The 24,418-nt window shown below is 39.2% G+C and overlaps 1 protein-coding gene across 19 annotated transcripts in view; it reads right to left on the bottom strand.

Moving 5' to 3' along the window:
• The window catches only part of RALGAPA2 (Ral GTPase activating protein catalytic subunit alpha 2), a 326,217-nt gene that overhangs the window by 77,797 nt on the left and 224,002 nt on the right, over positions 1-24,418 (bottom strand). For 17 of the 19 annotated variants that reach the window (XR_010154291.1, XR_001712145.4, XM_063803184.1 and 14 more), the window contains one exon: positions 8,174-8,301. Coding sequence is in view for 17 of the 19 variants with exons in the window: in XM_063803184.1 (XP_063659254.1) it covers positions 8,174-8,301 (128 nt within the window). In the remaining 2 variants the exon portion in view is untranslated. Of the gene's footprint in view, positions 1-8,100; positions 8,302-24,418 lie in introns of all 19 variants that reach the window. The other 2 variants (XM_063803185.1, XM_009436908.5) reach the window with 1 other exon arrangement.

Consider the following 24,418-nt stretch of genomic DNA (forward strand, 5'->3'; position numbering starts at 1 on the left):
CATATTTCTCTCTTATACCTGCCAGATGATAGTATTTTATTCTATATTTTACCAAAATCAAGATGTATATGCTTCCTCTAATCTCCGAAAATAGTAATCTTATAAAACACACAGTAAGTGTGTTCCGGATACTTTGTCAACATATTCATTTCTGAAGGCTCACAGGCTATTTAGTAACCTAGTCTAATAATTTTACAAAGGATCCATGCAACATTCCAAAATTCATCCTTTAATCCTTTTTGAAAACAAAATATTTTCCTGTTTCCAATTTTGGGTACATCCTTTATTCTACATGATTTCTAAAAAAATATTTCTTGTGGTTCTGAGATTATTTGTTCTACAGCCAGATACACGTGGCCCTGAAGTCTGGAGCTTAGGTGCAAGAGCCATTGATTGATTGATTGATTGATTGATTGTATTCTTAGCGACTTGAGTTTTAATTTATCCACTCAGGCACTTCTCTGTCCCTTCCCATTTGAAGGAGATGTGATAGAGAAGACGGAAGTCATTCAGATACTGGCTAACAGTGCCCACCTGCTAATTTACAGAGTCAGGAGCTCCTCTTTGAATCTTGATGTGAGTATTTTAACTATGAACGCATCGGAGAACGCAACCTTGTGCAGCTATATTGGTTGCTCCTCCATGCCTCCCCTTTTTCTTTCTCAGAGGAATAATTTTAAGTTTTTAATAAAAATCCCCCTATTAAAAATCTCTAATTCCTCATTCCCTTTTACAGTCTCAACCCACCCAGGGGAATATGCTATTTCTTCCTCTGAACTCTTCTTTTTGTAAGGTGCTTCCCAAGTGTCTAGGGTACAGGTCTACCAACATTTTTTTTCCCATTCTTCTTCTTCTTTTTTCCCTCCCATTCTTATACAAACTCTACTGAAAGCTCATTACTTTTTGCAACGTCCAACGTCAAAAATCCATTCCTTCAAATTACTAAGAAATGGATCCAAAACAAAAATAGTAGTGCCTCTTGTTTGCATCTCTCAGAAGAGAGATGAGATTGTCTGCCAGCCAGGAATTTATCAAACACATGTCACCTTTGGTTGAATGTATGTCAGAGCTGATATCAAGTAGTAGAAATCCCCACTACAGCTATATTTTGCTTTGGGCCTGTTTAGAAATTTGGATTAGAAAAGCATGGCCATCCCTCCCATCTGGGGGTATAACTCCATTCTGGCTGCCGCTCTTCAATGCAGCTCCTCTCCCCATGCATTTTTCATTCACAGGCACGTGTTGACCTCACTCAGGAGTGTTTTCTTTGTGGTGCTGCTACTATCTGATATGTTTTAACATCTTACCTTGCAGTAATTCAGTTCTAGGTCCTCTTATACCCAATCCTCCAGGTGAAGACTTGAGTCTGCTAGAACCAGTCATGAATAAAACCATCCAGTAGGATGTCTCTTTCTTGGCCAGTCTGCTGAAACTAACCCTTCATTTCTCTCTTTCCTGCTTTTCTGTGAAACCATTCTCTCCTATTCCCCTGTCTTTATCTCTGCCCCCTCCTTTCAAGCCATTTCTTCAAATGGCCCAGAGAGTTCTGTCTGCGATTCTGTTCTCATACCACCAAGAGACCACCGTTCTATTCTTCTCATTCTCTCCACACCCCCGCAAATCTAGCAGGTCCCACACTGACTTAGTCCACCTCCTTTACCTAGATATCCAATCCATCATCCCTGCCACTGCCTTCGACGAGACTCCTGCTCTCAGAACCCCGTCCATGGCCCCTTAAATGCTTTCATCACCTCCATCCTGTGTGTGTGTGTGTGTGTGTGTGTGTGTGTGTGTGTGTGTATTCTATACTCTGCCATATGGAAGCATCTGTCATTCTCAAATGTGACAATATGATGTGCTCTTTCAAAGCCTGGTCCATGAACAAACATTGGCCCCTCATTTGGAGTATCTTCACATTTCTATTCCTAGCAGCAACGACCGTGCCTGGCACATGGCAGGGGCACTGTAAATGTTGACGAATGCTAACTGGTGCTGCCCGGCAAAATAGAACACATGGTACCATTTGACTTCTTTTCTGAAATGTATGGAGATGAATGGAAAAAATAAAGATCTGTCCAGGAAAAAGAACCAAAGATCCCACTGAACAAGAAAGAAACAAGGTTGTTATAGCTTTAGGGAGAGGAGTCATTTTTGAAGATGCGAAAATTCGTACAAGAATTTAGCAATGAGATTCCAAAGTCATGGGTCTAAGAGAGAGACACTCTGGTACTATCAAACACATATGTTAACTGAAAATGAAAGTACATTTCACTTGTGAAAGAATGAGATACAAAATTATTTTTTCTTAGGCAGCCCAGTTCTCTCCATCAAATGCTGATAGTTACAGCGAGTAGAGATGGTGAATGCCATTGAGACTATTGTTCTATTGAAGTGGACGTTTATTTTAAAAAGCCACCATCTGTTTGATTCAGGGTGAACTCCTCCTAACGGGCACACTGCATATTGTGTGGCAACCTTTTCCCTGAAACAAGTTATTTGACGAGAAGAATGAAAACCTTGGCTCAAATGGTTGTGGAAACGTCTATCAGTTGACCACGGTTTGATTTTGGAATCTTTAGTTGGCTTGGGAATGGTAAACATAACATGTGGCAAGCTTCCCATTTACAACCCTCTAGGCACAGGAATAGGCTCTTTGATTGCCCATGAGGGATAGAAAAAGCAGATGGCAGGTGAGTTGGCCCTCATCACTCAGAAAAGCAGTGGCCACAAGATGAAGGCTCCACTTGACAAATTTGATTTAGCCTGCAGAGGACATCACAGGAGAACCCAGGAGGGACAAAGGGGCTGCGATGAACCGTTCCTGAGGGTGCTTTCCAAAGATACCCCTACTGTGCTTACATTTTTTTTTAATCATATAAGACAATGGTATTTTTCAGTCTTCTATGTGCCTTTGCTGCAGAGTTCCAACTGTTAACTCAGCCAAGGGCCCCCAAATAAGAACTGCTTTGATATTGATTCTAACTGCATTTACTTCTCAAAAAGACCCCCAAAGGGAAAATTTGCTCCAGCAATGCCCCCATCCTTAGCTTAATTAGAAATGTTTCATTTTCTTAAACATAGTGAACAAAATTAATATGTAACTGCCCACATTTCCACTTCTAGTTAAATATTATGAAAACTAAAGCCCAACTGACACGATTTTAAGGCAGTAAGTATCAGTCATTAGCTGGCGAGAGGACAGAGAGATAAGAAAAACTACTCCAAAGTAATTCCACTGGCTCGTTTCTTTAGTTGTCATCAGGTTCAATGTTTGGCTATGCATGTCCCCTCTCTAAAAGATTTATACAAGGTCTCAATTAAACGTGTCCTTTGTTATAAAACAGTCATTCTGATCCCTAGAAAGTGAATGACATTTGGATGAAATGAGCAGTTTGGCAATGTTTTCTACTTAACAAGTGTAATCTAAATATCAGAAACAAAATGGGGATACAGGGTTGCCTATATAAAACAGTCTGAGTTGACAAAGAAATGTCCCTTTCTTTGTTGGCATTCACCACTGTACCTAGGATCCCAGGGGAACAGGTAATAGTAATTCCTTTTCAGAATTTTTTTGTCTCGTAAATGAACTTTTCTTGTAGGGCTGTTCATACAAGCTGCTTTATTTAGTAACAGATCCTGGCTCATATGCCAATACAATTTTGCCAACGGACATGCTGCCAGGCTTTAAGAAGGGAATCAATGCTAATAAACACCTAGGAATAGAGATCCCCACCTTGTACTGGGGTGTTTTGGGACAGGCTGCAGGCAGGGCTTCATGGGCGTGTAACCTGAACATCTGCATGTGGGAAGTGTGTTCCCTTTATGTTGAGTGTTCATGGGGGCTGACTCCCCTGAGGAGTGACAGTCTCCTGATTCAGAACTTGCTTAAAACGCAGAAAGAAAGCAGTAGTGTCCCAAGAAACATGAACATGAAGGAACCCTATAATATCTTTTCATAGTTGTGTTACTTCCCTGTATTAGCTGACCACTTATGGTGACAATAAAGGAAAGGAAAAAGCATAGCCTCTTTTCCTGTCAATCCTCTCTTGCTAATCAATACACTGATAGTACAGAGTATTGGTAGAATATGTGCACATAAAGAGTGAAATACTCAGTCGGTTTTGTGTGGTGTTCCCACGCTTCTGGTAAGAACAAAATACATACGCATGCATAAGCTATGAAATATGAATTGCATAATTTCGGTGATGCCATATGTAAGCTAAATACTCATATTTGCATATTAAACTGACATTGCACAATATAAAGAAAAACGGTATGTCTGCAAACATACCACTCCAAACGTGCTTGATCCTGTCTGACCTCAGAAGCTAAGCAGGGTCGGGCCTGGCTAGTATTGGATGGGAGACGAGTGATAAGATAGTGCTAACAATTTAGGTGCTGGGCGCAGTGGCTCACACCTATAATACCAGCATTTTGGGAGGCTGAGGTGGGTGGATCACTTGAGGCCAGGAGTTTGAGACCAGCCTGGCCAACACGGCAAAACCCCACGTCTACCAAAGATACAAAAAATTAGCTGGGTGTGGTGGCATGCACCTGCAATCCCAGCTACTCGGGAGGCTGAGGTAGGAGAATCACTTGAAGCCGGGAGGTGGAGATTGCAGTGAGCCGAGATCATGCCACTGCACTCCAGCCTGGGCAACAGAGCAAGACTCCATCTCAAAAATAAATAAATAAAAAAAAGATAATGCTAACAATTTAAATTTTTAACATTTCTTTACTTAGAATAACATTAAATAGCAAATAAAAAATACCATGACAAGTTGAGAGATTGCAGACAAATAGGAAAACCTTTATATTTCAGGACCTTTAAAGGCATTTTTTCCTATTTTTTCAAAAAGGAGCCCTATATTTTCATTTTGCACTGGGACCCTCAGGTTATACAGCCAGCCCCGGTTCTAGGTGTGCCCAAGGTACTGCTGATCTCCTCAGCCCTTGGGGAGATTACACATGCTGGGCGTGATGGGCCCTACACTCCCTCCCCACTTATTGCACCTGACATCAGGCAGCTGTGGGAGTTTACTCTGGATGCTGTGCTAAGATGAGAACTTCCAAGGTGGGCATGAGCAGAAAGAGTTAGGGAAGCTTCACTTCCTCGGGGATCAACCAGAACACCATCTCTGCTGGAATCTAGCTCTTGGGTCCATCACAAGCACCTGATGGACTTGAAAATGCATACAATCCTGGAAAAATGCAAGTTTATCACTCATGAACAATCTGAGTCCTTGTACCCTCTGCCTGGAATGCCATCCCTGCTCTCTGAGGACCGCTTCTCTGTCATCCCTCCAATTTCAACCCAAATGCTCTCTCCTCGGAGAGGCCTTTCTGTGTCTTGACCCTTCTTTACCCAAACTTTCTATTTATTAAAAGTTTCTTCACAGAACTTCTCTCAATTCGTGTATGTTTTTATCAATGTGCGGGTTTTCTCTGTGAAACATGCAGGCACAAACCTGGTCTACCTTTCTCTCTGCTGTAGCCTCAGCTCTTAGCACTGGACTTGGCAATAGTGAGTCCATAGTAGTTGTTTGGAAAACCAATAAATGTAACAAGACACCTATAATTAGAATTTGTTAAGTTTTTCAGTCGTTTTCAAAATTCAAATCTAAGACTTATCTCAATGAAGCAGCAAATTTCAGACATAAGGTATGACATAATCAATGGAGTTTAGACTTTTGCCAAACCATATGTGGACTTGGATTTAACAAAACATAAAGGAAATAATTATTAATAGCTTAGGTAGATTTTTTTTTTTTTGGAGACAGAGTCTCTCTCTGTCACCCCCCAAGCTGGAGTGCAGTGGTGCAATTTTGGCTCACTGCAGCCTCCGCCTCCTGAGTTCAAATGATTCTCCCACCTCAACCTCCCGAGTAGCTGGGACTACAGGCGTGTGCCACCACACCTGGCTAATGTTTTTGTATTTTTACTTGAGACAGCATTTTGCTATGTTAGCTAGGCTGGTCTTGAACTCCTGACCTCAAGTGATCTGCCCACCTTGGCCTCCCAAAGTGCTGAGATTACAGGCATGAGCCACCACACCTGGCCTACAGTTCTTAAAATTGGTAATTTTTAAAGAATAAAAATCCAAAAACCCCTCCCTTTTTTCTTATTGTTTTCCATTTTATTTGTTTTCTCTTATTATATTCCTTATTTCTGTCCTGAATATTAGCCCTTCTGCAGACAGAAATTAAAAGAATAGTTAAATGATTGCAAAGTTTTCCCCACTAACTCCATCTCTATAAAAAATTAGGTATAACAGTTGATTTCTTGTTTTAAACAATTTATTTGAATAATACCAATTAAATTTTCTCCAGGTATAAGACAAAAAAAAGTTTAAAATATTGATAATGATCAACATAATAGTTTTAAAAATATTTTTCCTAATTTCTGTACTACATTGTTGTTTGAGATGTCAAGTTAGCTATTTTGTGAGTTAGAGTACATTTACTAACACACAATAGCATCGGCAGCCCTAGCTGGTATCCACATTAGTCCTGATGTGTCACTGCTTGAAAAGTTTTCAAAGTGATTCTGAATAGTATCCTTTGAACTTTTAAAAATACCATTTTCCCTAAACCTGATCATTCCAATTGTATCACATTAATTCTTATTTGAGAAAGCAGTGTTAAACAAAATAACAAAGCAAGTATTTTATAATGAGAAGTTCAGTAAGTAGAGAAGGTGACATGACAAAAGTCACAATGGAATTAATATAAAATGGAATTTTCTCATTGGTAAAATAAGATTTTTTTTTTTTTTTTTGCTGCCTTGGTCCAACATACTTGACTGATGCGTGCCCAGCTCGTCCTAGTTGACATGCAAACTGACAAACTAATCGCTGAATAGTTCTTTCTCATTTCTGCCAAGAGGCTCTTTTTAACAGTATGTGAAATAAAAACTCCATGCTGAAGGCCAAATTGACACCAGCCACAAGATTACGTCTACAGTGTTGTGGAAATCACTGCAAAGAATGCCATCTCCAAAACACTCACCACCAGCCTGGACAAAGCACGAGAGAGTACACTGAAGGGAATAATCCTGCCCTGGCCCCCAGGGGAGGGACCAGATGGGACCTAATAGCTCTTTTCTACGACTCATTTCTATGATAATTTTAAGTTGCCACATGGCATATGTATTTTTTTTTAATCTAAAGGCAGAATATCAGTCAATGAAGTGACCAGGATTTTAATGAAAGGTATTTTTTCATGAACCGTATCTATTCACATGGGATAGTTTTCACATCTACCCCCAACTCTCACTTGCTATAGCAACACATCACTTACTATCAGGTTGGGAGAAGTATATATAAAGGTCAAACACAATATGTTTCAAATTATTATCAATACCAATTAGAAACAAAGAGATTCTAAGTTTTATTAGGAGGTCACTTTTTTTTTGCATCAATTTTATGAGGTCACCCATCTTAATCTCTTTTTCTTATAACTTGAGATCATGCTTGAATTTAAGGATTACAGCAGGCCAATTAATGTCTGAGGAAAAAATTTTAGGAGTGAAATTTATTCTGTTTTTGGAAACAAAATCAGGAACTAGAGAAAATATCAATGATTTGGAAAAATTACAAAAGAATTTCTAGCTATTCCTATTGATAAGTCCAAATGCAACTTAATTCAGGACATCTTTCCCTCTACTCTCAACCAAATGCAATTTCTATCTCCTCTCATCTTCCAGAAACCTACCTGCACTTCTCAGGTGGTGCCTGCCACATTCTTTGATTTACTAGGGTCATTTCATTTGCTTTGGTTTCTGGTAGGCACTCTGAATGAGTGATACGTTTTGCTCAGCATCCCACCTTATATACAATGGACTGCCACAAATAGGAGGGATACAGGATGAGACTGAACGTGGGGCAAAATACCTAAGAAGATATGAGCATCTCATAATGGTCACAGCTTCTCAGACACAAACATATGTGGGTAAATTATGAAAGTAAACTCTAAGTTTAATGCAGCATAAAATTATTATATTTAATATAAATTAACAAATGCTATGAAAAACCACTATGTTATTTTTAACAGAGGTTGAAAAAAATTCTCTTCCCTCTTCAATTCAGTTTTGAATACTTACCTCTTATGAAAAACTGCCAGGAATCTTGATTCTGGGATGGTTAGTAAGTTACATATTTAAAGCAAAAAGATACAAGCTCTGGTAGAGTGGGATGAGGCACTTCACAGCCCTGCTGGCGTTGATGCACGTGGCACATACAAGGCTTGGCAGCAGCTTCCCACTCACTATGGCTCCATCAAACAGAGGCCCAAAAAATGGAACCTGTTGATTTGAAATGGAAAAACAAATTTTAACAACTGATAAAAGTCAAATCAAAGATATGAGAGTAGCTGACTGATGTCAGACCTGCAATGAGCACGTAAGCTGTCACCCACAGAGCAGACGCTGACCTTAACAGGACACAGGTCTAGGGCTTTCAAATTGAGTGAAGCAGGACTGCTCCACAATGCTCCTTTCCTAGGGATTCTTCTCAAAACTTTCAATGACAAAATTTTACCAGGTTCTTCGTTTTTTCTCTTCTGTTGTCATTTACAGAAATGGTGTTGCTCTTAAGTGCCTACATCATGTGAATTATGCATGATACACAGACATGCTTCACTGCACACTATCCTTGCATCTGTCTGAAACCAGTTATGGAACTGGTAATGTTCCTGCCATGGGTCCTGATGTATATTAACTCTTAAAGGAGATGATGATGATCCCTGTCAACAACTACAAAGTCCTACACAGTCCTCATTCTTCTCGACCTTTTCCCCCTCTGCTTCCAAGATACTGCATTACCTTCATTTTCTTCTACTTTTTTTTGAGACAGGGTCTCCTTCTCTCACCCAAACTGGAGTGCAGTGGCACAATCATAGCCCATTGCAGCCTGGAACTTCTGGGCTCAAGCATCCTCCCACCTCAGTCTCCTGAGTAGCTGGGATTACAGTTGCACCACCACACCCAGCTTCTGTTTTTAATAGAGACTGGCTTTTCTTAGCTGAACCCATTTCTGTTATGTGGAAAACTCACAAGTTTCTGTGCTTGCCTTTTTTGGATTTACTTCTTCTCTCTCCTTTTTCCTCCATTAGAATTTCTTTAATTTTATTCAGTAACATGCAGATTGTAAGCTCCATGAGATCACAATTCTTACAGGAGCTCCATGAGATCATGTAACTCTTATATTCATTCACTTATTACTCCCCTATTCATGTATTCAGAAAATATTTATTATGTGTTGGACACTGTTCTACTCACTGCAGAAACAACAGTGAATAGTACAAAAATCCCTGAATTTATTGAGCTTGGAATTTATTGGAGATTTTAGAGAATAAACAGTATAAACATATAAAATATATGACAGGCAGGAAAAGTGCTAAGGTAAAAATAAAGCAGGGAAGAGCAATATAACTTTATTTTTGGGAGGGGTCTCCAGTTGGCTCTAATGGCCAGGGTGGGCTTTAAGAAGAGGATGACATTTCAGTAAAGGCCTAAAGAAAGTGATGAATGAACCACAAGCTATGAGAACATCTAACGGAAGAACATTCCAGGCAGAGTAACAGCACAGGCCTTGTGGTGGGAGTAGAATTAGTATGTTTAAGCAACAGCAAGGAAGTCACCATGGCTGGGGCCAAGCGAGAAAAAGGAAGAATTAAGAGCTAAAGTCAAGCAGGTCACAAGGGGTGCTTTATAGGAAGTTTTAAGGGTTCTGGATTTCTGTTCTGAGTAAGATCAAATCCTCCTGAGGATTTAGGGAAGCAGGGGATATGATCTAATCTACATTTTAAAGGTATTGTTTTGGCACCTGTGTTGACAAAACTGCAAAGGGGAATTATGGAGACTAGCTGGTGACTACTGAATAACCTAGGCAAGAGATGGTGGTAATGGCTTGGATCAGAATGGCAGCAGAAGTGGAGAAAGGTGACAGATATATTTTGAAGGTAGAGTTGTCAGGATTTGTTGAGGATGGTTAATGAGGTGGGAGAGACAGAGAGGTGTCAAGGATGATGCCACAGTTTCTGGCCTGGCCATTGGAAGGCTGGAGCTACGTTTTCCTGAAATGGAGAAGACTGAGAGGGAGGGTCAATAGCTCAACTTCAGACATGCTAAGTTAGAGATGCCTACTGGGTATCCAGTGATGATGTATTGGGCAGGAGTAGCTATACCATGCTAGAGTCAGGGGAAAGGCCTAGGTTGAAGCTGTTCACTTAGAGCTGATGTTTCTAGCCATGAGATCACATAACATCAACAAAAGATCAAGAAAAGAGACTCAATGACTATATCCTCTGCCCTTCCAATGTTTAGAGCTTAGAGACATGAGAAACAATTAGAAAAGAAAGAGTGGCTGGAGATGGAGCAAGAAAACCCCTTCTGAGTAGCACTGTACCTGACACACAATTGGAAGGCAAATACCTGCTAAATGAGTTACATTCATTAATATTTTAAATAATTTAAATTAATGAATGTGGGTCTCCATCCTAGGTCTTTAAACTTTTCTCAAAAACTATTTATTTGTAAAGCCCCTTTTCTGTGGTTGGCATTGGTGAAGGTGCTTGGGATACAATAATGAAGGAGAGACTGTCTCTGCCCATAAAGAGCTGACATGGTAAGAAAACTATGGACTAATATCTCTCAGCAATGATGCAAAAATCCTTTATAATTTTTTTGTAAATTAAACCCAGCAAGATAAAAAAGGACAATATATCTTATCAAGCAGAATTTTCCATTGGAACTCAAGGTTCATTTAACATTCATAAATCCATCAGTGCAATTTATTTTTGCAATGTGCAAAAATCCACATTGACAAAATACAGAATAAAAACCATATGACTTTAACAGACACAGAACAAGCATTAAATAAAATTTAACTCTCACTCATAATTAGAAAAACAAAACAGAACAAAAACTCTCAGCAAACCAGGAATAGAAGGGAAATGCCTCAATTTAATGAGAGCTTAAAGGGGGAAAAAGGTGTCATAATTAATGATGAAAGATTAAGTATTTTCTAAAAGGGATCTGAAAAGGCAAGGATGTCTATGTTCACCTCTTCTACTCAACATTTTTGAAGATCCTAGTCACTACAATAAAGAAAATTAAGAGAAAGAAAGAAGAAGGGTAGGGGAGAAGAGGGGAACATAAAGGTTAGAAAGAAGTAAAACTGTTTTTATTCACAGATATCATGATTATGTATATGAAAAGTCCAAAGAATTTAACTAGAATTAGTGAGTGAATTTTGATAAGTCTCAGAAAACAATATACTCCTCAAATCAGTTATATTTCTGAATGTTAGCAACCAACAATTGGGAAAAGACATGTAAAAATGTTGTTTATAACTGCATCAAAACAGAATAAATTTGATAAAAGAATGTGCAAGACATCTATATTGAAAACTACCAAACAGTGATGAGATAAATTAAAGACAAGCTAAATAAATGGAAAGATGTACAATGTTCATGGACTGGAAGTTTCAATATTGTTAAGATGTCAGTTCTGCTAAAATTAAGCTATAGATTCAACAAAACCCAATCAAAATTCTGGCAAGCCTTTAAAAAATATACATGTACTGAATACTTCTAAGTTCATAAGGAAATGAAAAGACATAAATTAGTCAAGATGATAATAAGAAGACTTATATTACCTAATTTCATGGCACACTATAAAAATATAATAATTAAGAAATCATTATAGTGGTACCAGGATAAACAAATATTTCAATAAAACACAATACAGAGTCCAAGAATAGAGCCATACCTACATGGTAATTGATTTGCAATAAAGGCAGCGTATCAGTTTGGTGGAAGAAAAAAGCCTGTTTCAATAAAGACACTGGAACAACTGGAGAGCCATATGGAAAAGTGAACCTTGACCTTCATCTCATATCACACGCAAAAATTGAGAGGGTTATAGACTGAAATATTAAAGCTAAAACCATAAAGCCTCCAGAAAAAAAAATGACAAAATTGCCACGACCTTAGGATAGGCAAGGATTTTTTAGGGTACAAAAGGCATAAATCATAAAATAAATAAATAAATAAATAAATAAATAAATAAATGAAAGAAAATACATGGGACTATATAGAAATTTCTAAAACTCTGCCCATCACAAAAATGAAAAGGCAAGTTATACATAGTCACCAAACAGAACATAGCCACAAGGTCCATCCAGAGGAGAACAAATTAAAAGTTTGTGTTATATTCACCCAACAGAATATTCCACAGTAATGAAAATGAACAAACCACAACTACATGTAACATCATGAAAATAATCCAAATATAATGACAAGTGAAAGAAACAGACACTAAAAAGTTCATACTACATAATTTCATTCCTAAAAGTTCAAAACCAAGTAAAATGAATCAATAGGCCCAAAAGTCAGAATAGTGGCCACTTCTTCATTGTATTAGTGATTGAGATGGGGCACGAGCAAGAATTAGGGGGGCTGGCAACATCCTCTATTTTGATCTGGGGTGGTATTACACAAGTGTGTTCACTTTGAAAACATCCATCATGTTGTATACTTACAATTTGTGCCCTTTTCAATATTAAATATATTTCCAAGGAAACGTTTTCCAGAAAACAGCAAGAATACAGAGGATTTGAACAAGACAACTAACAAACTCATCATAATGGAAACATAAAATACTCTACCCAACAACTGCAGAAAACACATTCATTTCAAGCATGTACAGAATACTTTTTAAAAAGTGACCATATCCTCAGCCAAGGATCCACAAATACAGCCTGCAGGGCCTAATTCCAACCTGGCACCTACTTGTGTATGTCCTGCAAGCTAAGAATGCTTTTTACTTTGTAAACAGTTGGAAAAAAATTAAAAGAGTATTTTACGATGTGAAAATTATGAGATTTAAATTTCAGTTCATAAATAAATTTTAATGGAACACAGCCACACTTATCCACTTACACATTTTCTTTTTTTGGAGACAGAGTCTCACTCTGTTGCTTAGGCTAGAGTGCAGTGGCTCAATCTTGGCTCACAGCAACCTCCGCCTCCCCGGTTCAAGCAATTCTAGTGCCTCAGCCTCCCAAGTAGCTCAGACTATAGGCCTGTGCCACCAAGCCCAGCTAATTTTTTTGTACTTTTAGTAGAGACGGGGTTTCACCATGTTGGCCTGGCTGGTCTCGACTTCCTGGCCTCAAGTGATCCATGCACCTCAGCCTCCCAAAGTGCTGGGATAATAGGCATGAGCCACCGTGCCCGGCCCACTTACACATTTTCTATGGCTACTTTTGCACAATAATGACACAGTTATTTAGTTGTGACAGACCCAAGGCCTAAAATATTTACTATCTGGCCCTTTACAAAAAATGTTTGCTGGCCTCTCTTCTAGGTTATAAAGCAAATCTCAATAAATTTCTAGGGGTGGAAATTTTACAATCCATATTCTGTGCCTAAAAAGCTATTGACAACAAACAACAACAAAAGGATAATTGGCACAAACCTCTATGTTTAGAAATTAAGAAATACACTTCTAAATAACTCATGGGTCAACAAAATATTGAAATGGAAATTTAGCAATATGTTAAGCTAACTGATAAAATAAGACTAGTAGATATTATAACTTATACCTTATAGCAGTACTTACAGGGACCGTGTAGAATGAAATGCTCATATTAGAAAGAAATAAAGACTGCAACATAATGAGATAGGCACCCATCTCAAGAAGTACTGAAAAACCAAAAGAATCAAACAAATTCAAAGAAAGTAGAAGGAAAGAACTAATAAAGATAAAAGTCATCATTAAAAAATAGAAAACAAACATACAATAAAAAGGAGAACCAAGATCGACAATTAGTTCTTTAAGGAACCATAAAGAAAAAAAAAAATCATGTCCTTTGCAGCAACATGGATGCAGCTGGAGGCCATTATCCTAAGCATATTAACATAGGAACAGAAAACCAAATACCGCATGTTCTCACTTATAAGTGGGAGCTAAACATTGAGTACTCATGGACATAAAGATAACAGCAAAAATTGTATAAAAAGATGGCAACAACAGAAACTGGGAACTACTAGAAGGGGGAGGGAGGGGAGCAAGGGTCGAAAAATTAACTATTGGGTAGTTAGTACTAAGCTCAGTACCTGGGTGACAGGACCATTCATACCCCAAACCTCAGCATCATGCAATATACCCAGGTAACAAACCTGCACATGTACTCCTGGAATCTAAAATAAAAGTTGAAAAAAAAAAGTTCGTTCTTTGAAAAAAGTCTAACACAATTGACAGGTCTTTGGCAAGGTGAATCAAGAAAAAAAAAGCACAACTAAATAATATTAGAAACAAAAAGGAATCCAACTATAGATACTTAGAAAATATACGTAGCTTTATGCCTATAAATTTGAAAGTTTAGATGAAATGGCCAAATGAGAAAAAAAATACAATTTAGCAAACACAGACACAAGATGATATATAAAAGCTATAACTCTATGAGCTTTAAAGTAGATGAATCACAGTAGAAAAAAACATTCTAACAAGGAAAAGCCAGCTCAGAAGTCTTCACTGGCAAATTCTATAAAATCTTCAAATAACCATATTCAAAATAACAAAATTCAAATAAAATCTTCGAAAGAACAAATAACTATTATTTTGGAGAAACTTCCATAGTACAGGAAAAGAGAAAATATACTCATTTTATTAGGCTAGTACAATCTTAATACCAAAATGAGGGGCCAATCTCACTTATGAACATGCATACAAAAACCCTAACAAAATATCAGCAAGCCAATTCCATAATGTGCAAAAATAACAATATTATGACCAAGTCGGGTATATCCCAAGAATACAATTTTCAGTAAAAATCAGTCTGTATACAACCACATTAATAGATTGAATGAGAAAAGTCAGGTAATCACCTCAAAAGACATTTAAACAAGTGTTTAATAAAATTCAAAATCCAGTTAAGGAAAAAATTCTTAGCAATCCTGGAATAGAAGGGAACTTCCTTAATCTGTTCTAGAATACCTACAGAATTCCAGAGCAACCACTAAAATGGTGAAACATTGAGAACTTGATGTGGGAGACTGTGAAGGAGAAAAGAAATGTCCCCCTACATCACATCTACCAACATTTGCACTGGAGATCCTTGCCAATACAGTAATGCAAGACACAAATAGAGGACTATGAATTAGAAAGGAAGAAAAACTGTCATTTTTTTAGATGGTATAACTGTACTCACAGAATCTCCAACATAATCTATGGCAAATGGTCAGAATTAGTAAGAGTGTTTATCAAAGTCAATGGATACAGAATACATTCACCAAAAATCCAAATGCATTCCTCTCCACCAGCAACAAATGGTTAGAAAAGGAAATATTATTTACAACAGCATAAAAATATAAAATAGATCTAACAAGGAAAGTATAAAGAAAGTTACAAAACTTTATTCAGAGATGTTAGTCTAAATAAATGAAATGATAGATGTGTTCTTGGACTAGAAGACTCAATATTGTTGTGACTTTCCTTCCTAGATTGACCTATGGATTTAATGCATGGCATGTATGTATCTTGACTAGCTGATTCTAAGACATTTATAGAAATGAAATTGGCTAAAAAAAGCCAAAGAAGAACTGGGTAGGGACTTGCCTTACAGCAAGATATATCCCAACCTGTGGTAAGAATTACAGTATGAGTAAGGCACACGGGACCAGTGGAGTTACAGGAGGGCCTACCCACAGAGCTTCCTGCCTGTTTGATGACTGCTGAAAATCATTCACCAAGCTAAGTGGGATATATTACCCCATGAGTTGGGGATGCTGACCCATAAGGTATGGTATGTCCGTTTTTCCTATCCCTATGATGATAGTCTCTGACTTTAGTTTTAGTACTTAAGGAGTACTTTAGTACTTAAGTACTTCCTAGAAGAAGATACAGTGTTCTCAGTGGGAAGAGGAAACTGATGGTCAGGTATTTTAGGCTCCACAGACCACTGGACACTGAGGCAGTAAAGGAGGCTCCAGGATAGACAGGGTGAGTGGTCCTGCCAGGGAAAACAGTGCTGCTGCTGTACAAAGCAGATGGGGAAGGGTTCTCATGGAGCACTCACTCCTGATCCCATGCTCAATGGTAAATTTAATGGAAGACAACATCAAGTATCAGTCCTAATCAGAACCTTATCGCAGTATTTCATCCTGCTGAGCATGTATATTTCACAACCACCTAAAGTTTCTGAGCGACTCATAAGTGCCCTCTCCTAACATGATGACCAAAGCCTGGGGATTAATAAGATTTTCCATGACTGCTGACAAACTGGATTTCCTTACCACCTGCAGATTAGGAGCTGCTTGTGGAGCCCTTATCATGTGTTCCTTGACTAAAGAAGTACAGTGCTCAGGGGAGGCACACACCTAGAAGGTGCAGCCCAAATTAATTTCTTTTTCAGGTTTGGGTCCAGATGAAGACACTTCATATCCAGGGACTCTTCTTGGCAAGATACTGTGAAAGCAAAGAGAGCCTTTTGCAGCAAAGTGATAACGCTGAAGTCCACGTGGCAACACTAGCCAGCATGCCAGCACAAGGAAGTGCCCAGTTGTTGGAGCAAAGACAAAAAAGAATCCTTAGGACACAGAAAATGATCTGAAATACCCATTTGATTTGTGGGGATTAATCTTTCAAGGATGCAATGCAGACATCTTGATGGTCCAAAGCAGGGCAATGAACAACTGAACTCTGTTCCAATTCCTCACAGATAACCTCCAGCCTCCAGGATTGGAATATTGCCATGGATGGGCCTACCGAGAGGCAGGCCACATTGAAAATGACAAATGAAGAATGTGCGTGGCTTAACTTACCCAGTTTGGTCAGTTATTCATTCTGCTAAAAAACTGCAAGTATTGTGTTCATAACAATGATATGGCTGTGATTTCTGTGTCCAGATTTTTGGCACTGCCTTTATCATGCAAGAGGTGGGTGACTTAATACAAAGGTCTAGAATTCAAATTTCTCCTTGACTTCACACATATACCTATAATGTGAACACAGGATGTGTACACAGAATATAAAAAGCATCTGCATACAGGTGTGAAAACTGATACCTCTCTACTCTTAAAGAGATTCAGTCTACTGGGATTCAGGATGCTGGACTTGGTGCCAGAATCAAGTACTCTTGGATAAATTCTTTATGCTCTTATCAACTACATACATATTTGGAGCACAAGGGCAGTGTTGTCTGCCCTGTGGGCCTCACAGAGTGACTAAAAGGTTCAAATGCCCTACCAACCCCGAAAGCGTGTTGCAAATAGTACTGTCCTAATGAGAGGCAAGGTAAAAAAAAAACATACAATTTTGAGATATATGTAAAAACCTTAAGAGAAATGTAAGGTATATTTCTGAGAAACAGAATTTTTATTTTCCTACATTCCTATCTCTGTATAATATAAATACATTCTCTAAAATACCAGAAGATAGCTTTTGGGAAAAATGAATACTCGGAAGACTCTAAAACTTTGTCTGAAAATTCTAAAGACTACAGTGAATCTTTCTGTGTCAAAAGGGGCAGAGATTTCATGTACCATCTGTTTAATAGTTGTTCATTTGCATCATTTGATCAAAGTTCTGTTAAGGGCTGTGGGGGAATACAGATATGAACAAGTCGAGGCTCTGAACTGTAGGTAGTTTGCAGAAGAGGTAAAACAATGTATTCAAGAAGGCAAAAGGGAAAAAAAGCTTTAGGGTGGACGCAGATAAAATATTCTGAAGCTACAGAGAGTTCTTTTCTAGCTGAGAGAAGCCATGGAAGTCTTCATGTAGGAGGTGGTCATGACAGTGGGTGTTGGCAGAGATTCACGGTGGGAAAAGCGGAGCACTCCAGACAAATGGTAAAAATAGGAATGAAAACATGTGGTGGGTCTGGCTCTCTTTTCTAGCGCAGGGTTCCCCAAAGTGCACTTTAAGAAATACTAATTTAGCTGAGTGCTAGCTGGTTTGTATGAATGCTGTGCCTACAGTTAATGATTAAAGTATTACAGATAAATAAACAGAAAGACTGTGGACAGAACATGGCAAAGGACTGCACAGAGCTCCTGAGGGATTCCTGAGAGCAAAGTGAAGTCAGAGGTAGGGCCACAAAAGGAAGCGAGGCAGGCATAGAAGCCTAGACTGGATTTGAGAAGGATGGAAAGCTCTGGAATAGGTATTTACGGAAATGCATACAGATAAGAGAAAAGGCTGAAGAACAGGTATGGGAAGCCAGATGATATGGGACTTGATGAAATGCCCTGCAGAAATTACCAGCTTGCTCTCAAGACTCTGCACTGCTGTACTTGCCTACCCCTGCTCATCTACCCACATCATGTCCTGGTCATCCAAATGAAAGCAACACAGAGCACCAGGTAAGTTTCCCATCTTTTACTTAATGGAAAGGCTGAGCTGAAGGTACATTCACTGTGTGTGTCAGTAGGAGATAAGATCTGGTGGGTGGTGAGAATTGGAAAGGCTGCAGATCTGTTGGGTGTTCCTCACAAGTTAGGTGGCCAGAAACCAAAATGGTAAAGTCAGGTAGGAAAGAGTACATGTTTTTATACCTGGAGAGAAATACCACTGCCCATCAAAGAATGATGGAAAGAAAGGGCCTGTGAAGTCAATAGTAATTGCAATCATGATCACAATCTCTAAAACAAATCAATGTAACTGGTAGGGAATATTGCAACAGTGAGTTACAAAATAATTTTAGGTTAAGAAGCCAATAAGAAAAGAAACTGTTAAAGTTTCTACACACATGAGAGAATGGGCAAGTGGAGGGTTGCCAGTGGGTTGAGCAGACCAGAGCTGCTTTCCATGTAAGTGCCTGGCCAAGGACAGTCGCCCTGAGAAGCTTGGCCCCAGCGGCTCCACAGGTAAAATTTCCTCATCACTAAGGCATCAGGACCATCCATCAAGGCTCAATCTGTACGACACCTGTGGAACCTCATACTGCAGGGCAGGTCTTCTCTTGGTGATCTGCCAATAACAAAGCACTGACCTCATGCATCAGGGAAACCATGTGCAACCCCCTAAATCCTGTGTACAGACTTAGGAAACAGAACTTCTTGAGGGCATTTCATTAGAACTACAAGCAACATGTTTTTCCCACATTTCTAACCAGATCCCTTAAGTAAATCTCAGACAATCAAGAAGTTCTAACGAATAATGAGAGAATCAAGTGCCAGACTGGAAATAATGAAGGATAAAAATGAGAGGCTAAAAGGGGAAAAAAAGTGGTTTCTGGATATTCAGAGAGAGCTATACGGACCTTGAGCTGATCTTGTACTCTAGTGATGCCGGTGCACAAACACAAGGGTAGGGACGCTATCAGGGGTGTCCTGCATAAAGGTCAGAACAGACAACCTAAAATGCTTCCTTCACCTCTGAGATCTAGGATTCAAGGATCTGACACAGTTTCCCCCTCTGGGAAATTCACAGTTCCACAGGGATTATGAATTGAGAGGGTGTGTTTGTACTTGTGCATTTATGCTTGAGATGTCAAAGTGGGCAACAGATAAATCTGCTAAGATATTGTACCAAAAGATAATAATTTTCCCATTGGGAAAAACAATAGTAGTCACATTATTTACCAGAAACACCAAGGAGTCCATGCACTGAACATTTTATAAACATTTTATGAAAAGTAAAATGTGTTCAATCCTAAATGTCTTCTTGTGTGTTCTATGGTTCAGGGTGGGATGTGGGATGGGGAAGGCCATGCACCACCCTCCAGGAACACATAACTCCATGGAACTCCATGGAGCACCAGCAAGCAGCACTCTCTGAGGAGAGGCTGCTCAGGAAATGGTTCACTGGGCTTGGGCTAGTTTCTTGAAGGTTGGAAAAGACTGATTTATATTCTATTTTGCAGAGCCTGAGCCAGACACGGAAAGGGATTTCCAAATAGTAAGAAAGTCCTCTTAGGGAACAATAGGGCATCTCCATGAATATATTTTAAAGATGGTTCATCACTTAATTGGGCCTGTAAGTGATTCTCCTTTGATGCCTTTGGAGTCCATGATTTTTAGTGATTAGAGATGAAAATAATATACATAATAGATATTTTTTGATTATAAGATTAAGACAAAATAACAAAAGAATCATAGACAAGGGGTTTAAAAGCCCAGGAACATTTCATTTTTGATGATGAGCCCAATGACTGTGATCCCTAATTACTGAACCTGGTTCTGATCTCACTGCTCAATGTACAGTATGTAATTCTCACAACAACCCCATGAGGCCAGCACTTTATCCCTACTTCATGGAGGAAGAGATGAAGGCTAGAGGGGCTAACCGATTTGCTGTAGCTTAAGCTTGTGCAACCCATGGCCTGTGGGCCACATGCGGCCCTGGATGACTTTGAATGTGGCCCAACACAAATTCGGAACTTTCTTAAAACATTATGAGATTTTTTTTTTTTTTTGCAATTTTTTTTAAGGTCATTAGCTATTATTAGTGTTAGTGTATTTTATGTGTGGCCCAAGATAATTCTTTTTCCAATGTGGCCCTTGGGATGCAAAAGATTGGACAACCCTGCTCTAGTTCATGATTTGGGCCAACTCCTCACTGTGGCCTTGCAGGTTCTGCTATGTAATGTCCCCTGTACCCCTGATAATTTTCCCTGCTCTGATGTTAGCTCCATCTGATATCAATATAGTTATTCCAGCTTTCTCTGATTAGTGTGAGCATGGTATATCTTTCTCCACCCCTTTACTTTTAATCTGTGTCTTCACATTTAAAGTGGGTCTCCTGTAGACAACATAAATAGTTGGGTCTTGGCTTCTTTGGCACCCACTCTGACAGTCTCTTTTAATTGATATATTTAAGATGACTGACATGTATTTTATTCATTGTCCTTATTATTTTCTTTTTTGGTCTTCCACTCATTTGCTGCCTTCTCTAGTTTTAAGTGAGAATTTTATATGAGTCCATTTTTCTCCTCTCTCGGCATATTATAATTCTTTTAAAAACGTTTTATTGGTGGTTGCCCTGAGTATGAAAATACATTTATAACTAACCCAAATCCACTTTCAAATAACACTATACTGCTTCACAGATAGTGGAAGTTCCTTATAAGAGAGTATTCCCAATTCCTCCCTCCTATCCTTATAACATTGCTATCATTTATTACTCATCCATATGCTATAAGCATGAAATACTTGTTGCTATTACTATCTGGAACATATTGTTATCTGTTAGATCAATTAAGAATAAGAAAAGGGCTGGGTGTGGTGGCTCATGCCTGTAATCCCAGCACTTTGGGAGGCCAGGGTGAGCAGATCACTTGAGCCCAGGAGTTCAAGACCAGCCTGGGCATCATGGCAAAACCCTGTCTCTAGAAAAAACACAAAATTAGCCAGGCATGGTGGTGTGTGCCTGTAGTCCCAGCTATCCAGGAAGCCGAGGTAGGAGGATCACCTGAGCCTGGGGAGATCCAGGTTGCAGTGAGCCATGATCATGCCACTATATTCCAGCCTGGACAACAGACTGACAGTCTGTTTCAAAAAAAGAATAAAAAAACAGATTTCATTTTACTTATATTTCTTCCTTCTCTAAAGCTTTTCCCTTCTTTAAGTGGGTCCATCTTTATGACTTCTATAATTTTTTTTTTTTTATGATGAAGGAAAGGCAAGGCAGGTCTACTAATCACACATTCCCTCAACTTTTGTCTGAGAAGGTCTTTCTCCTTCACTTTTGAAGGATAATTTCTCTGGATACAGAATTCTAGGTTGGTAGTTTTTTGTTTTTGTTTTTTCCTTTCAACACATTAAATATATTATGCCACTCTCTTCTTGATCGCTCAGTTTCTGAAGAGAAGCCCTATTTATTACCCTTGCTCTTCTGCAGCTACTGGTGCCAGCATAGGAGCCCTCTGGCTCCTTTCAAGATTTTCTCTTCTTTTTTGGTTTTCTGTGCTTTGTATGTGTCTAGGTATAGACATTTTGATATTTATTCTGCTTGGTGTTCCTGGTGCTTCCTGGATCTGTCATTAATTTTGAAAAATTCTCAGCCATGACAATTTCCAGTATTTCTTCTCCTTTCTCTTCCTTGTATTCTCATTACATGTTGTTACATCTTTTGTGATTGTCACACAGGTCTTGGAAGTTCTGTTCAGATGTTTTTCAACCTTTTCTCCCCTCTGCATTCCAGTTTCACGGTTTCTACTGACACATCCTCAGGCTCACAATTCCTCTCCTTGGCCATGCCCAGTTTACTCATGAGCCCATCAGGCATTCTTTGTTTCTGTCATAGGGTTTTTGGTTTCTAGCATTTCATTTTAATTATTTCTTGGAGTGCCTATCTCTCTACTTACATAAGCCATCTCTTCTTATATGTTGCCCACTTTTTCCATTAGTATCCTTAGCATATTAATCAGTTATTTTAAATTGTCAATCTGATTATTCTAAAATCTCTGCCATATTTGAGTCCGGTTTTGATGCCTGCTCTGTCTCTTAGAATTGTTTATTTTGCCTTTTAGTGGGCCTTGTACTTTTTGTTGAAAGCTGGATATGATGTATTGGGTAAAATGAACTGAAGTAATCAGGCCTCAAATGTGGGGTTTTATGTTTAATTGGCTAACAGGCCGTGCTTCTTGTTTTCTATAGCTGTAGATGTCAGAGGTTAAAATTTCTTTGAATGACCTTGCTGTTATCACCCATGTTATTTCTAGGCTTTTTTACATAACTTTTCTTAAATAAGATCTGGGATGTGCAGTTGTTTCAGCTGTACTCCCTGTTACTATACAAAAGCCCTCCTGATATCGTAGTTAGATATGGAGAAGAGGAAGCATTCTATAGTCCTAGGATTTAGTCTCAGTCTTTCAGTGAGCCTGTGCCCCTGGACTGTGACCTTCAAAAGTGCTTTTCAGTTTTGTTTTCTTGTCTCCTTCCAATTCCAACTTAGATGAGGTAGGAGACTAGAGGGCGTTGGTATTAAGTGTTTCCGTTCCCCCAGGCCAGACAGGCTGTGTTAAAATAGTTTCTCTTGGCTGGGCACAGTAGCTCATACCTGTAATATCAGCACTTTGGGAGGCTGAGGTGAGTGGATCACTTGAGTTCAGGAGTTTGAGACCAGCCTGGGCCACACAGTGAAATCCCATTTCTCCAAAAAAAATACAAAACTTAGCCAGGCGTGGTGGCATACGCCTTTAGTCCCAGCTACTCAGGAGGCTGAGGTGCGAGGATTGCTTGAGCCCTGGAGGCAGAGGTTGCAGTGAGCTGAGATCGTGCCACTGCACTCTAGCCTGGGTGACAGAGCCAGACTCGGTCTCGGAAAAAAAAAAAAAAAAAGTTTTTCTTGAGGGCAGACTTTGTTAAGAACAAAATACTTTGGGTATATAGTCATACCTAGGTATATGAGGGGGACTGGTTCCAAAACCAATGCCCCACCCCTGTGCATGCCAAAATCCAAACATACTTAATTCCCACAATTGGCCCACAAATACCAAAAGTCAGCCCTCCATTTACATGGGTTTCATCTCCCACAAATACTGTATATTTTCCATCTGTGTTTGGTTGAAAAAAATCCATGTGTAGGTGGACCTACACAGTTCAAACCCATGTTGCTGAAAGGTCAACTGTATTTCCAAATGACTGCTTTCTCCCTTTTTCTGCCAAAGAGGGGATTTTCCTCCAGTTTTTACTGTGAGAACCTGGTAGGTATCCTAGAGGTAGAACTCACAAAAGTGTGGGGGATTGTCAGCCAGCCCCACTTGACTCTATTTAACTCTCAGATTTGCCCACACTAAGCCTCCTGCAATTGGTGAATTACAATTTAAGTATTCCTACTGTGGTATTGGTTTCCCAGAGGTTTCTGCTCCTGGGCTTCTGTTCTGATAAGCTGTGCTTCTCTGTATCTGCCTGTCTGTCTCTCTAACTTTAGGGACAGGGGTTTGCCTGGTCATTTCAATTCTCTGATGAATCTAAGAACAGTTTGATTATCAGTTAACTGCTGATTATCAGCTCATTCTTTTTCTTGCTGTGAGGATGGCAGTGATGACTATCAAGCTCCCTACATACTGACTGGAAACCAGATGTCTCCCTATCTGAATTAAAGCAGCCTCCTTCCTGCCCATTCTATCACTCTGCTTTACTTTCTTTGAAATACCCATTGCTATAAAAGAGTCTCAGCTCAACCATTTATTTACTTATTTACTGGCCTTCTCCCTTACTAAAATTTAGATTCCAGGAGAGTGGGACCTCCAGCCCTTGACACAGTACCTGGCATGAAGCAGCCTCAACTGATAGATGTTTCCTGCTTGACTGAATGAAGCACTCCTGTTCCCAAGGGACTAATTGCTGGGCATTAACCAAATCTGTTGCTCCTTTCGACATTTCTAGAATAAGATCTCTTGTGACCATCTGTCTTTTGCTTCATGGAGATGCATGAAAGGCCAGGGGAAGGGTGACGGCAGTGGCCTTGG

The sequence above is a fragment of the Pan troglodytes genome, chromosome 21 (assembly GCF_028858775.2).
Source record: "Pan troglodytes isolate AG18354 chromosome 21, NHGRI_mPanTro3-v2.0_pri, whole genome shotgun sequence".
Taxonomy (NCBI): Eukaryota; Metazoa; Chordata; class Mammalia; order Primates; family Hominidae; genus Pan; species Pan troglodytes.